This window comes from Gekko japonicus, unplaced genomic scaffold (assembly GCF_001447785.1).
Source record: "Gekko japonicus isolate JY-2015 unplaced genomic scaffold, Gekko_japonicus_V1.1 scaffold685, whole genome shotgun sequence".
NCBI lineage: Eukaryota > Metazoa > Chordata > Lepidosauria > Squamata > Gekkonidae > Gekko > Gekko japonicus.
The window spans coordinates 701,909-716,439 of NW_015169795.1; the positions used below are offsets into that span (position 1 = coordinate 701,909).

General features: G+C 45.0%; 1 protein-coding gene across 1 annotated transcript in view; it reads left to right on the forward strand.

The window, feature by feature from the left end:
* The first annotated feature begins 9,863 nt into the window (after positions 1-9,863).
* LATS2 (large tumor suppressor kinase 2) overlaps positions 9,864-14,531 on the forward strand; it is a 53,423-nt gene continuing 48,755 nt past the window's right edge. The window contains exon 1 of the mRNA XM_015417044.1: positions 9,864-10,374. Within this exon, the coding sequence (XP_015272530.1) occupies positions 10,033-10,374 (342 nt within the window). The 5' untranslated portion in view covers positions 9,864-10,032. The remainder of the gene's footprint in view (positions 10,375-14,531) is intronic.

Here is a 14,531-nt window from a genome sequence, read left to right on the forward strand (position 1 = left end):
CATCCTTTGCCGTCCCTGTCTTCTTTGACCTTCAGTCTTTCCCAGCATCAGGGTCTTCTCCAGTGAGTGCTCCCTTCTCATTTGGTGGCCAAAGTATTTGAGCTTCAGCTTCAGTATCTGGCCTTCCAGGGAACAGTCAGGGTTGATTTCTTTTAGGATTGACTGATTTGATTGCAGTCCAAGGGACTCTCAAGAGTCTTCTCCAGCACCATAGTTCAAAAGAATCTATTCTTCAGCGCTCGGCCTTCCTTATAGTCCTTTAAAAGGTACCCCATGTTAATTTTACTTCCCCAGAGCAACAAATACTTGAACTGAAATATTTTATTGGTGGAGGGAAGTTCAGTTTAAATGTTTGCAAAATTTTATGTAGACGTCATTATAATTGGAATAATACTTATAAAACTTTAAAGATAATATAGCGTGTACTTCCCTCCTTTTAAAAAAATGCATGGAAAAAAACCCAAGTTCACTGAAACATGTGGACACACTATTTATAACATATGTAAAAAACTGTGTGTGATATCCTTTGGACAGTGTTGTCCAGTCACTAATTTCAACACAATTTAACTCCCTTCCACAGAAGTCACTGGGGTACCACATGGCATTTCGTGTTAGTACTGTAGCAGATTGGTGATTTCAATACTATTTCTACTACGTGAGAAAAGGAATAGAAATAGGGATTTTAGCTTTACAAATCAATAAAACATCCTTGCACTCTCACAAAATTCCTAGGGACAAGCCACCGAAAAACTAATTGCAATTTTGAAACTTCAAGGGTTTCCTAATACTGTATTAGCAATAATCATCCATTTATTGTTGTTAGTTTTATGAACAGCATATCTTTATGAATGGAAATTTTCCATGGTGAAAAAAAGGCACTTAAAAATATCCATCTCATGTCTCTGTCAGTAATCTAAATATTCCCTGTTAAATGGTTGGGTAACTTCTCTTACTTTTCAAATTGATCAGACAAGATTTGATATCTGCTTATCTTGACTTAGAGATACAAACAATCATTCACTGTCAGTAAATTAATTTGGAAATAAATTCTTCAGAATAAATTAAAGTTGGTATAAAACAATTAACTGAATAATCTGATGGATGAGGGCAATCAACTGAAAAAAAAATCAGATACCATATATCGCCAAGAAGTCAAATAGGTGGGTTCTAGATCAAAACAAGTCTGCATTCTCCCTAGAAAATAAAATGACTAAACTGAGGCTATCATACTTTGGTCGCATTATGAGAAGACAAGACTCACTGGAAAAGACAATAATTCTAGGAAAAGCTGAAGGCAGCAGGGAAAAAGGAAGACCCAACAGAGAGTGGTTAAAATGTGGAATTCGCTGCCATAGGATGTAGTGATGGCCACAGGAATAAACAGCTTTAAAAGGGGATTAGGTAGATTCATGGAGGATAAGTCTATCAATGGCTACTAGCCAGTTTGGTGTAGTGGTTAAGTGCGCTGACTCTAATCTGGGAGAACCGGGTTTGATTCTCCACTCCTCCACTTGCACCTGGCTGGATGACCTTGGGCAAGCCGTAGCTCTGGCACAGCTGTTCTTGAAAAAGAGCAGTTTCTGTCAAGAGCTCTCTCAGCCCCACCTACCTCCCAGGGTGTCTGTTGTGGGGAGGGGAAGGGAAAGGAGTTTGTAAGCTAGGGTTGCCAAATCTTCTTCCCCCCGCGGCGGGGGAGCGTCGCCGCGGTCCGGGAGTCGTTCCGATGTGCGCGCGCATCAATGTCGTTCCGGTGTGCGCAGCACGTCGCCGGAAGTGACGGGCGACGTGCTGACGTTGGGGGCGTGGCTGAGCTCGTCGGAGGGGAAAACCATATGGTGACGCAGCTTGGGGGGCGGGGTTCCCCCCGGGCCGGAATTCCCCTGCGGCGGAAATCCCCCCGGCCCGATTTGGCAACCCTATTGTAAGCCGCTCTGAGACACCTTTGGGTAGTGAAGGGCGGGGTATAAATCCAATCTCTTCTTCTTCTTCTAGCCATGGTAACTGAGGGAATCCCAGAGCCAGGAGGCCTTCCAGAGGAGTTGGGTGGCCACTTTGTGAGACAGGATGCTGGACTAGGTGGATCACTGGACTGATCTAGTAGGGCTCTTCTTATGTTCTTAGGTTAACAGTAGATGGATTGACTCAGGCTGCAATCACATGCACCTTTAGATCCGACATAGGTGCGAATGCCTGATGGATCTAAAGGGAGCGATCAGACAGCAACATCTGGAAAGCGTCCCACAGCCGTTGGCAACCTGTGCTGCTCCGCCACAGAAGTGGAGTTAAAAGACAATGGGGAAAGTCCGGTAGTAAACGGGTTCCGATGGGCCATGGATGGACTTTCCCCTGTCTGATCACTCAGGCACGCTCTCAAGCTGTTTTGATGGTCTGATCAGACCATTCCAGCTTGGTGCCATCCCCCCCCCCCCACCTTCGCTGTACGTGCATCGTTGTATACGCCATAGCATAGGGGATCCTCAGTGTAGAGGTGTGATTCCTTGTTTATGCACATGGGAAACAAATGGCCAAAAAAACACAACTCACCCACAGTTGTGTCTGATCACACAGTGGCAGGCTGCACCCACACCTACAAAGGGAGGTGTGACCTCCCTGTTGCATGTCAAATTCCTCCGGAGGGAATAGCCTCGCCTCCCCATGTGACCACAGCCTCTGTGAAGGAAACAATGGCCTTTGGCTCCTAAGACCTGAACAAGGCTGTTAGTGATAGGATAGCCTGGAGGTCTTTCATTCATAGGGTCATCATAAATTGGAAGTGTCTTGAGGGCACATAATATGTGACACAGTATTAATAAAATGGCAATTTGTCATATAAGTGTTGTTTTTTAATGTGCCTGTGGCTTTCTCGTTTTAGAAAATACAGTCGCCATTTAGTTACCGGTTACCACCTAACATGCTACTTGCCTTGGAATCAAGAGACTTTATTATATATTAGAAATATTTCTAAGGTGCTTAAAATTGTTTCCAACACTTGGAAAGAAGTAGCTTGCGTAATCTAGTAACTGGAAATGGCTGAGACCTGATTGATGTGAGCAGTAATGTGGTATCTGTTTGAAAGACAGGTTTGTGTCTGAAGGTTTTTCACCATACCCTCTTTTTGGCAGTTTGTTGTGCCATAGTGAGAACTGCTAGAACTGAACAAATGAAACTGCCTGATACTGAATCAGACCCTTGGTCCATCAAAGTCAGTATTGTCTATTCAGACTGTCAGCGGCTCCCCAGGGTCACGTGTGAAAAGGTCTTTCACATCACCCACTACCCAGTCCTTCTAACTGGAGACGGCAGGGATTGAACCTGGGACCTTTTGCATGCCATGCAGAGGCTCTACTGTTAGCCAAATTGCCTTAAATTATTAATTAGTATAGGTAAAGTTATGATTATTAATGGGCAGTAGGCAAATTCGGGTTCTCACCAGTGTATACAGAAGTGCCACCCTTGCTGTAAGTATCTGAACAGACACAGAGACTGGATGTAGTGAAATATAATGTCTCTTTACTGGAAGGTATATATCATTCAGCAATACACAAACACACACACATTTATATATATGCTAGGAAATAAAGGTAGATCCTTAACACAGTTGCTTTAGCAGGATATTCGTTGGTTGGGCAATATTTATCTGTCTTCATTAGTTGAGCCGTTCCAATGGAAGAATGGAGGGGTTTAGAAATATAAAATGGGGAACACGTGCTCTGAACCAGCAGAACCACGTGGACTCTAGCTGCAGATCTAAAGTTTAAAGATGGAGGTAGGGTATGTGGATAGCAAGCTGGACATAAGAGGGTCAAAGCTTCGATAGGGGTCGTGGAGAGGGTAAAAGAGAGAGTCCATGTGGTCGGGCAGTATCTTTTATAACGTGGTGTGGGGAGGCTGGCTAGGCGGGCCACATCCCCCTGTGACATTACCTGTAAGTCCGTCCCATAAAACATACTATTGGCTGGCTGGAAGAGGGGAGGGCGATTAAGGAGTGGTCAAATATTGAGAGCTAGGAACTTGATCTGGGAACTGGCACCTGGATGAAGGATGATTGGATCAGGAAGGCTGAATGAGTCATCAGGCTAGGGCTATTGTCTCTTGATTAGATTTGTAGGTAGCTGGAAGAGGAGGGGGGGAAGAGAGGTTGCCTACATGTGCTGGAAGAAACTCCTAATGGCGTCTGGAGTTCTCTGTCCTCATGATTTTCCATGGCATGGCGTCTGAGGCTTTGTGCTGGCTTATGGAACTGCTTCATCTCACAGCAGGTAAGATGGCTGGTGACTCTGGACTATCTCTGTAGCAGCAACACTAAAGGAAGGTGTCCCTCTTTCAGGTGTGCAGTCTCAACAGGTATTCCCAGGTCTCCATATTATACAGTCCCTTTGCACAGTTCATATTCCATAAAAACACATTGATAGGCTTGCTGAGCCACAGCCCTTCCCCCAATGGTGAGGCTCCTTTGAATGTTGAGGCTCCTCCACACCGTCCCCTGCTGAGTAGCCTCCAAGCATTTGCATTGAACAATACTGTTGGGGGGGGGGGTTGCCCCTGTGAACTGGGCCTTCGTTCCAGTAGCTGTACCAGAACCACATTTTCCCAGCTTGAAAGGACTGTTGTTAAATACAGTCTTCAGAAGAATGGAAGAGAGGAGTGAATTGTGTTTTGGATGAAGATCTTGGTTGACGTCGTTATCCTGAGGGGTGTGGTGTGTGTGTGTTCTTTCTGTTTCCTGCCATCTGTGTCCATTTGGAAGCGGCCAGGGTGTCCTCTGTCATAGTTTTCAATAACATCATGCAGGGAGACGTGGCTCCGGCCCCCTCCTATTTTCATGTCCTCAAACCACACCCTTGAGATGCTATTGTGAAACTTGAGCATAGGTAACATGTTTGTTGTTTTTTTACAGTGGAGCATATAGCGGCTTTGTGGGGCAAGTTGCGGATGTGAAAACAGCATGTGTGCATAGGGTGGCTAAAGGGGCTACTCCCTGTGTACTGTGGTCATAAACAGAAAAGAGCTGGTGTGTGTGAGAGAGAGCACAAAACTCCCATCATCTGTGTGATACAAAGTCCTCCTGTTGTTCTCCAGCAAATGTGTAGATGGAGCTTCAGAGCCCCCCCCCCCCCCGCGGAACATTTGTATTAATTGCCTTGTGTGGGGGGGGGTTTAGTAACTGTGAGGTGCTCCGGAAGCTAAGCAAGGCTCCCTCTAAGCTGTGGAGTCCTGTGAGCAAAAATTCTACTTGGTGAGCTCCTGGCATTAAAGTTGTGAGCGAGCAATTTGGCTGCTGCGTGAATTAGTTTGCTCTGGAGCCCTCCTTCCTGAGCTAAGACAAGAATCTGTGAGCCGGAGGCTAAAAAACTCTGAGCGAGCTCACATTAACTCAGCTTAGAGGGAACACTGAAGCTAAGATAGCTTACAAATACAGTATCAGAAATATTAGTTTTTTGTCTTACTTGCATTGAAAATGGGGAAAGAAGTTTTGGTGCCCTTGCAATAGGTTTTTTTTACTGCAGTTGTTCTCCCACCTGCTCGTTAAACAGACATTTCTGCTGACAAAGCAGGAAATGCTGCTGCAGTGATGTGTACAAGCAAAGCTCCAGTTGTGTGTTTGTGGTGCTTGTATGTGTGTGTGAGAGAGAGACTCCCCCACAAGCACATATGCCTCTTTGCAGACTGTATGCAGAGTTCTCATACACGTGCAACTCCGTCACTGGATCCTGGTCTTAGCGCACATGTGTAGGAGGCATCTCTTTCATGGCTGACAACAATGGAAATGCTGCTGCAGTGATGTGTACAAGTTAAGCTCTAGTTGTGTGTTTGTGGTGCTTTGTGTGTGTGTGAGAGAGAGAGAGAGAGACTCCCCCACAAGCACATATGCCTCTTTGCAGACTGTATGCAGAGTTCTCATACACATGCAACTCCGTCACTGGATCCTGGTCTTAGCGCACATGTGTAGGAGGCATCTCTTTCATGGCTGACAACATGGAATTACAGTATGATAATAACATTATTGCCCTGACCTGGGTGGCCCAGTCTCACCTGATCTTGTCAACTTTTGGAAGCTAAGCAGGGCTGACTCTGGTTAGTACTTGGATGGGAGACCACCAAAGAAGTCCAGGGTTGCTGCACAGGAGCAGGCCGCGGCAAACCACTTCTGTTCCTCTCTTCCCTGGAAAATCCTAAAGGGGGGGGTCACCATAATTTGGCTGCTGCTTGACAGCATTTCACACACACACACACACACACACACACACCTCTAGTTGTGTGTTTGTGGTGCTTTGTGTGTGTGTGAGAGAGAGAGAGAGAGACTCCCCCACAAGCACATATGCCTCTTTGCAGACTGTATGCAGAGTTCTCATACACATGCAACTCCGTCACTGGATCCTGGTCTTAGCGCACATGTGTAGGAGGCATCTCTTTCATGGCTGACAACATGGAATTACAGTATGATAATAACATTATTGCCCTGACCTGGGTGGCCCAGTCTCACCTGATCTTGTCAACTTTTGGAAGCTAAGCAGGGCTGACTCTGGTTAGTACTTGGATGGGAGACCACCAAAGAAGTCCAGGGTTGCTGCACAGGAGCAGGCAGTGGCAAACCACTTCTGTTCCTCTCTTCCCTGGAAAATCCTAAAGGGGGGGGTCACCATAATTTGGCTGCTGCTTGACAGCATTTCACACACACACACACACACACACACACACCATTGTTGTGGCTGCTATATCTTGACTTCCTTTGTGCAGTCTGCAATTCTTAGGACTTCTGGGCAGCAGACAGAGGGGAAGGACGTACCTAGCAAGCTGTATGTTAGCCACCGTAGGTTTTGCACTTAGAGCCTAAAAAGTCTATTGTGTAAGGTAAAAGAACTAAGGGGACACAAAGAGAGGAAATTTCTCTGAAAAATTACCAAACAAGTAAATGGAAAGTGGATAGAAGAGGATTTAAAATTGCACGTGTTGATGCATCCCCTGCTTTAATGTGGGCAATGATGTTTTGTAAAAGAGAGAGAGAGAGAGAGAGAGAGAGAGAGAGAAGGTCGAATGCAATTTGCAAATGTAAAATTGGAAAGGGGTCGTTTTGGCTATCGGTGCTAGGTTTTCCTTTCGGAATCTGGCATAGATCTTGAGCGTAAGGGTCGTCTCTTCTGATTGGTATGCTGTCGCCTGTTACATGGTGGCACCTCCTTGGCACTAGCTTGAAGCCTGTGCATTTCCCTAAAGGTTCCAGAAAGTGAATAGCTCCATCCTGCCTACCCTGCTGATCCTGCAGGGTTGGGCTCTTCGCCAGAGGAATGTGGACCGTTTGCACCAGCTGTGTGTACTGTAATCTTTGAGCTGATGGAAGCCTTGCCCTCAACTTGAGTTTTTATCTATATAATATATGCATACACTCCCCTCCTTTTTTCTAAGGGTTGAGTTTTTAATTTCTTTTTAAAAGTGAAATTCATTTGCTCTGGCTCCCAAGCGCAGGTACATGGAAGTTAATTCCGCCAGAATGGGCAGGATGTCTGTAAATTTACTTAAGATCTGGAGGTAAGAATCTTAACAATGGGTAATTGTCCTGTGTAAAACGCGTGTTAAAATGAACGGGAATTGCCCAAGAGAACGGAAACACTCAAAACATGTCACTTACTAGTTTGTAGCTCCATTTGGTTCCCCCCACCCCACCCCGGGAACATGGCTAAGAGGCCCAGGCTGGATAAAGACCCAGGCTTGGAATTGGGGTCCCCAGTATTGACACCCGTTCATGGACCCACTGGGTGGCCTTGGGCCCAGATCTCTCCACCTGACAGCTTGATCCTCTGAATGCCTGCAGACAGCTGCAACTGTACCTTCAACCTTGCTCTTTTGCCCGTCAGCATTCTGTGGTTTATGGCAGTCTGGTATTTGCTCTGCTGTCTCCTTTTATTCGGTGTGTGTCTTGCTCAAGGATCATCCTTTCTCTGGCTCCTTCCCTTTGTGGTTTGCTGTCTCTGTCAGGGCTAGATTATGTCTATGTGCAGCATCGTTGGTGTGAGGCACAGCCTTCTCCCCCCCCCCCATTTGCAACCCCATAGGGTTTTCAAGGCAAGAGAAGTTCAGAGGTGGTTGGCCATCTCCTGGATTGCCTCAGCGTTGCGACCCTCCTTAGCTTCCACGGTCTGGGCTATCTTGGATAGTCCAGGCTAGCCCAATCATGGCAGATCTTGGAAGTTAAGCAGGGTGGGGGAATGATGCTTGCTGCAGATAGGAATTCCCTGCCTGCCTTTTGGCTTGAGCAAAGTCTTGGCTAGCATACCTCCACCAGCACAGTTGCCTTGCTCTGGGTTGTGACATCAGTACAGCCTCCTGGCCACATTAACAATAATAATTCAGTGCAGTGTTGGAATGGTGCCATGGCTTTTCCACTCAGTTCTGTTTGCTGTTCGCAGAAGAGGGAGGCCCCCTCTCCCCTCACTTGTTCAACCAGCCATAATGTTGGAAAACCCTTCTAGATGATAGAACCTGTTTTAGTGACCTTTTAAACGTAGTGGTTCTATTCTAGTAGCTCTGCTGCTGCTGCTTAAGGGATGCTCTTTAGTTCCTGCTGTTTATTGGACAGTCTCACTATTCCTCCGGAGAGGTGGCTGTGGGATCCCGTGTTCACCCTCTTTTTGACTCTGTGAGATCAAGTTAGTCTGATGGAGAGTGATTTGCATGGGAGTGTCTAGTATAAGTTTGATGGCAAAGGGGGCATTTGAACCCTGGTTTATCTAGTCTAGGGAGCTGCGGTGGCTCAAGTGGTTAAGACGCTGAACTGCAGGCTGTAAAAGGTCAGTAGTTTAGCGGTCCAAGACCCGGGTGCCGCAAGACAGGGTGAGCTCCTGTCTCTAGTTCCAGCTCCTGCCAACCTAGCAGTTCGAAAGCAAGAAATTGCAAGTAGATAAATAGGGACCACTTCGGTGGGAAGGTAACAGCGTTCCGTGCGCCTTGGTGTTTAGTCATGCCGGCCACATGACCACGGAAATGTCTTCGGACAGCGCTGGCTCTTCGGCTTTGAAACAGAGATGAGCACCGCAACCCTAGAGTCGGATTCGACTGGCTTTCGAGCAAGGGAACCTTTACCTTTATCTAGTCTAGGTCCGATACTCTGCCCACTAATTAGAGCCAGTTTGGTGTAGTGTTTAGGAGCGTGGACTCCAATCGAGGAGAACCAGGTTGATTCCCGACTCCTGTACATGCAGCTGCTGGGTTACCTCGGGCAAGCCACTGTTCTCTCAAGTGCAGTTCTCAAAGAGGTCTCTCAGCCCCACCTACCTCACAGGATGTCTGTTATGGAGAGAGGAAGGGAAGGAGATTGTAAGCCACTCTGAGACTCCGAGTGAAGGGTGGGGTATAAATCCAATCTCTTCTTCTTCTCCTCCTCCCCCCCAACCCAGTTTTATAGAACTCTCACCAAGTGACGCCTAATGATACTTGATTTAAGGAAGAAGGTTAAGACCATCTTCATGTTCAGGGAAATCTTTTAAATGTTTAGTTTATTATTGGACGGATTTTGTATGAAACTTGTTGGACTGTTGTAACACTGATGCATTTCTGTGTTGTGTTTGTCGCAATAAGTAAATGTAACGAAGTCGTAGTAACAGTACACCACACCTGGCCCTTGCATTGACATGTTTTAAGAAGCAAGCCTTTTTAAAGTAAACAAAGAAGAATGGCGTGACGATCTGTGTGCTTTTTTTCCCCTTTCAGACATTGGCAAAACAGCAAGATGAAGTTTCAGGGTTTTCCCCTGTGTTTAGGAACCACAAAACCCGTGAGCTGAAGAAGAGTGACAACAGTAACCGCTATTTAAGTTTGTGTAGTATCTTCAGTGTGCTGGGCACTCTACAGAACATATAAGTGTGTAGCGCACTTTTTGCCCCAGGGGGGTTTGCAGTCTAGACTGGATCATCGAAGGATTATGTTTTGCAGCAAACTGATACCCTCAAGAGACAAACGGCATTGAATGTCCCCCTGACCCCTTGATCGTATGCAAAAGAAGTTGGTATTTTATGCTGAAACAAAGCTGGATTAAACATGAGGCCAAAGACTTTTCCTGCCACCACTTACTCTGGAAACAGCCGGCAGAGATTGCAGGAGATTCGAGAAGGTTTGAAACAGCCCACCAAATCTTCCAGTCAAGGATTACCCGTCGGATCGGGCAGCGAAAGCTCTCTGGATCCTAAAGTTCTAGTAGGGAAGGATGGTGCCAGGCAGCAGCAGATGAGACCAGGAGCCAAGTTCGGACCTTACCAGAAAGCTCTGCGAGAAATCAGGTATTCTTTGCTGCCCTTTGCTAATGAGTTGGACACCACCTCTGCCACCATGGAAGTGAACAGACAGATGCTACAGGAACTGGTACACGCAGGATGTGATCAGGTAAGCGTGAACCTAGAAGAGTCTGGCTCTGAAAATCTATGCGTGTGATGTTAGCGCTCGGTTGCATTGGAAAGTCTGCTGTGTTGTTGCTGAGTATGTATGGAGGACCACTGAGATAGTCTTAGAGCTTGCGCTGTTGCGTCCCTGTACTTGTGCTTTGAAACAGCTATGCATTCACTAAACCAGGCAAAATTGGGATTCAGGAGAGCTATTATGATGTAGTGGTTAGACTGTTTCGACTAAATTTTAAAAGACCTGGGTTCAAGTCCCTGCTCTGCCAGGAAGGTCACTGGCTCATTCTTTCTTGCTGTGCCTAACCTATGTGAGGAGGTTGTGAAGACAGAATGGGGAGAACCAAATAGGCTGCTCTGAGCTCCTTGGAGGGAAGATTGGGAGAAAAGAAGAGCTAGCTAGATAGGTGGGTAATGTAGTGTTGTGATTTACTTTGCATGGTTCCGCAAGCTTGCCCATACTAACTGCAGTTCATTCAAAGCCTGGTGCGCTTATTTCCAGTGCAGCCAGAACAGGGCAGTGTTTCACACATGAGGAAATCTTGAACTGGAAGTGTCATGTGTTGGAATCTGTGCTGGTCCTTCATATGTGTCCGTTCTAGAGATGTAAAATTTCTGGAAATGTTGAAGCTCGGAAAAAACCCCGGGTTTTTCCAGTTTTTTTAGGGGGGAAACGGAAATTTTCAGAAAAATTGAAAAAAATGCTACATTAGCACTTCTTTTGTCTTTTCTAGATTGAAAGTCATTCTGTTACTTTAGGAACATAAAATATGACTATGGACATTTTTACTTGGCATGAAATTATCACAACTAGCATATTAAAAATATAGTGTATCCAAACAGTTATTACAAACAGAATACCCGCCCACATGCAAAAACAAAACTGAAACCTTTTTCTTTTCTCGTGACAATAGCACCTCCTAAAGGAAGAAATGCATCTTGTTCTTGCATTGGAGAGTTCAGTTTGTAACCTAGGACTTGCTTGTCCTCAGTGCACAGAAATTAGATCAATCTGATACCATATATATATATATATATATGATTTGGAAAATTTTTGAACACCTTGTCTTAAAATATTTTATTCATCATGTTAAAATAAAATGTTCCATAATCAAAAAATTTTCTTTTCTTTTCTTTTTTCAATTTTTCCAATTTTTTGGGAAAAAACAAAAAAGGCTTCAGGAAAAAAACGGGGGAAAAAAACGGTTTTCCCCCGAATTTTTCCGGTTTTTCCTGGGCCTTCACATCTCTAGTCCATTCTGCTTCATTCACACAGCTTGAGCTAAATCTTAGATTCATGTTCATGTCTACATGGAATGGCTTCACGGAGGAGTTTCATCTGAGGCTCTCACTCCACCCTTCACCTGCAAAACATTTGGGCTGGACAACTGCCTGCTTTAGAAATGTATTTAAAATTACATGTATTTACAAAGAGAAATAATCACATACTTAACTGGAAACAGTGGCAGCACTCCAAAACTACTATATGCACTTATACCCTTTTTGTAGTTACCGTTGAACTCTAAATAATATATACAAATATGCAGACTGTTTCCCGCTGTTTTGTCAGTCTCTTGAGCAACAAACAGTGACATCCTAAGCAGTGTTCTGCTCCTCTAAGCCCATTGACTTCAGTGGACAGAAGAGGATATAATTCTGTTTAGGACAGAACAGCAAGTAACCAGAACCAGCACAGGGCTATACAGACAAGGAGAAAGCAAGATGGACTCTCAGTGACTGAGGTGCACGGTGCAATTGAAAGCAGAGTTAAGCCTTGTTGACTTCGATGGATGTCGAAGGGTATAATTCTGTTTAGGATGGCACTGAGACAGATCTTGCAGTTGGGTGCAGTCTTTCTGTGGATGGAGGGCTTCCCTGCCAGGTTGCACCGATGGCCCTTTTCATATTAACCGATAAAGACCCCACCCTTTCAAAACGCATTCAGTATGCTGTCTGGGTTGTTCTCTCACCAGCTCATAGTGAGTAAGCTCAGAAGCTTTGGCGACTTCACCCGTTTTACACACCGTCCATTCCAGAAGGACCCAAAAGATCATGCCATTTACCAGCTATCAGTGTTTTTTCAGCACAGTAAAAAGTTCCAAACAAGATCACAGTGAACTGCTCCGTTTAATAGCTGCGGGAGAAGTTAATTGGATTCAACGAGGGAATCATAATTAGTCTTCGGTTTCATTTCATGCAGAAATTTCACTTTTTCCCTTCTAATCCCCCCCCCCTTTTTTAACCGCAGTGAGCATGTGTACAACAGTAACTTTAGTTATACAGGGAGGAAGAGAAAAGGCGGAAGGGAATGCAAATGTGCGGATTTTCAATTTTTAAAAAAAGAGGTAAAAGGGGAAGAAATAAGAACAAAGTGCTGTTAGTTTCACTTATTCACATACAAACCCTTCTCTTAATAGAAATTTCCATTTTCCCACCACATGGCTTCCCCAGGTAAGCTCCATTGATGGGGAGTGGGTGGGAGGTAATACAGGATTTAATCAAGTGAGTGGACTCTTTCCTGGGGCATCTTTCTTCTTCTCCCAGGCTTACCTATGAAAAGCATTCCTTCTCTGTGTCCAGTCTCCAAAGGGTCCATGAGAGAAAAAAGATAACTGCTCTGAGCATTTAGATTAAGCAGTGTGAAAATATTGGGTTGGATTTTACAGTACCCTTCCACATGTGCAAATCATCTCCCACTTACGGATAAGCTGTTTTAACACCTTGGTATCATCTGATACCAAACCCCAAAAGTGAAACTTAATCCACAGATACACCTTATTGCTCATTATCATGCCCCCAGCAGAGATGTAAGAACTTTTACAGCGCCAACTAGAGCTGTCTTTGGAGCCTGGGTTCAAATCCTTACTCTGTCACGAAGCTCGTTGGGGTGATCTTGGGCCAGTCACTCTCTCTCAGCCTAACTTGCCTCATGCTGAGGTTGTGAGAGCCAAACTGAAGGTTTGTGTGTTGCCCCGAGCTCCTCGGAAGAAGGGTGGGATTAAAAATTATACAAGGCAATGTAATGGTACTGTGTGAATTCTTGCATATCATCTTGTGCAAACATCTGTGGAACCACAATAGCTATTTTCCCCCCTCCCGCCCATGATTCCTTGGAGCCACCCCATGGTCAATAATATGTGCACAGAGGAGGCCTTAACAAAAATGATTCCAGGTTAGTTCTTCCACCAGCTGCTGCTTGTAATTCGCATTGATACACGTACTACTCTCTCAGAGATGGCTGAAACAAATGGTACGTGATACTTGCCAAAAATAATAAAAAAAATTTTTGTGTTGCCGGCTATTGCATATTTTTCAGTTCCATAAATTGTGAAGCTTGATAGCTGAAGGGATGGCTTTACTTGGTGTGCAAGTATGAAGCCGGAAAGGGTGCTAGTCGCCCATTGGCTGGTAAACAAAACTTGCTGGGCCTGAAAGTGCTGCTTTCAGTCTTTGAGAAATACTGGCACAGGACTGCCAGAGATGCTTCTCGCAGCTCAGTAATCCACTTGGAAACACCCCAGACAATTACATGTGGAATGTTGCAGGCAGTTGTAGATAGTAGCTTTTAAAATATTTTGATTGCAGTGGATAGATGCGATTGAGCATATAATTGGTTATGGTCATTAACTTGAAGGGGGTGGCTTCTAGCTTATTCCACCACCACCCACTGAAAAAGTTGACACCGCTACGTTGATGTGAATTGATAAAGAGCTAGAACAGTTGGGTTTAGCTGCTAGGTTCTAAGTATTTCCTTGGTGTGTGTTATAGAGATGGGTGTGTCTAAACATATTTGGCTAAGTTCTGTGGCAAGTAGTAACTGGGTTCTCTCTCAGCGTGGGGATTTCTTTCTGAAACGAAGAGCATGCACAATATCAACACCCGGAAGTATGCATACACCAGGGTTAAAAACAATACAGTTCTTTAGAAGCTAGGAAAATATGACTCCTGTTTCCCTGTAGAGAATATGCAAATTAAGACCATTTGCATATTTTCTATTTGCATCATTCTAATGCTTGCTGATGGAGGGTCTGGATGAGAAATTGAGCAGGGCCCTGACACTGTATTCTTCTGACATGGAAAACCTTTTGGAATCTGTAGCATGTATCTCTGTGATTTAAAGTTGCGTTCCTACCTCTAGTCTGGCGG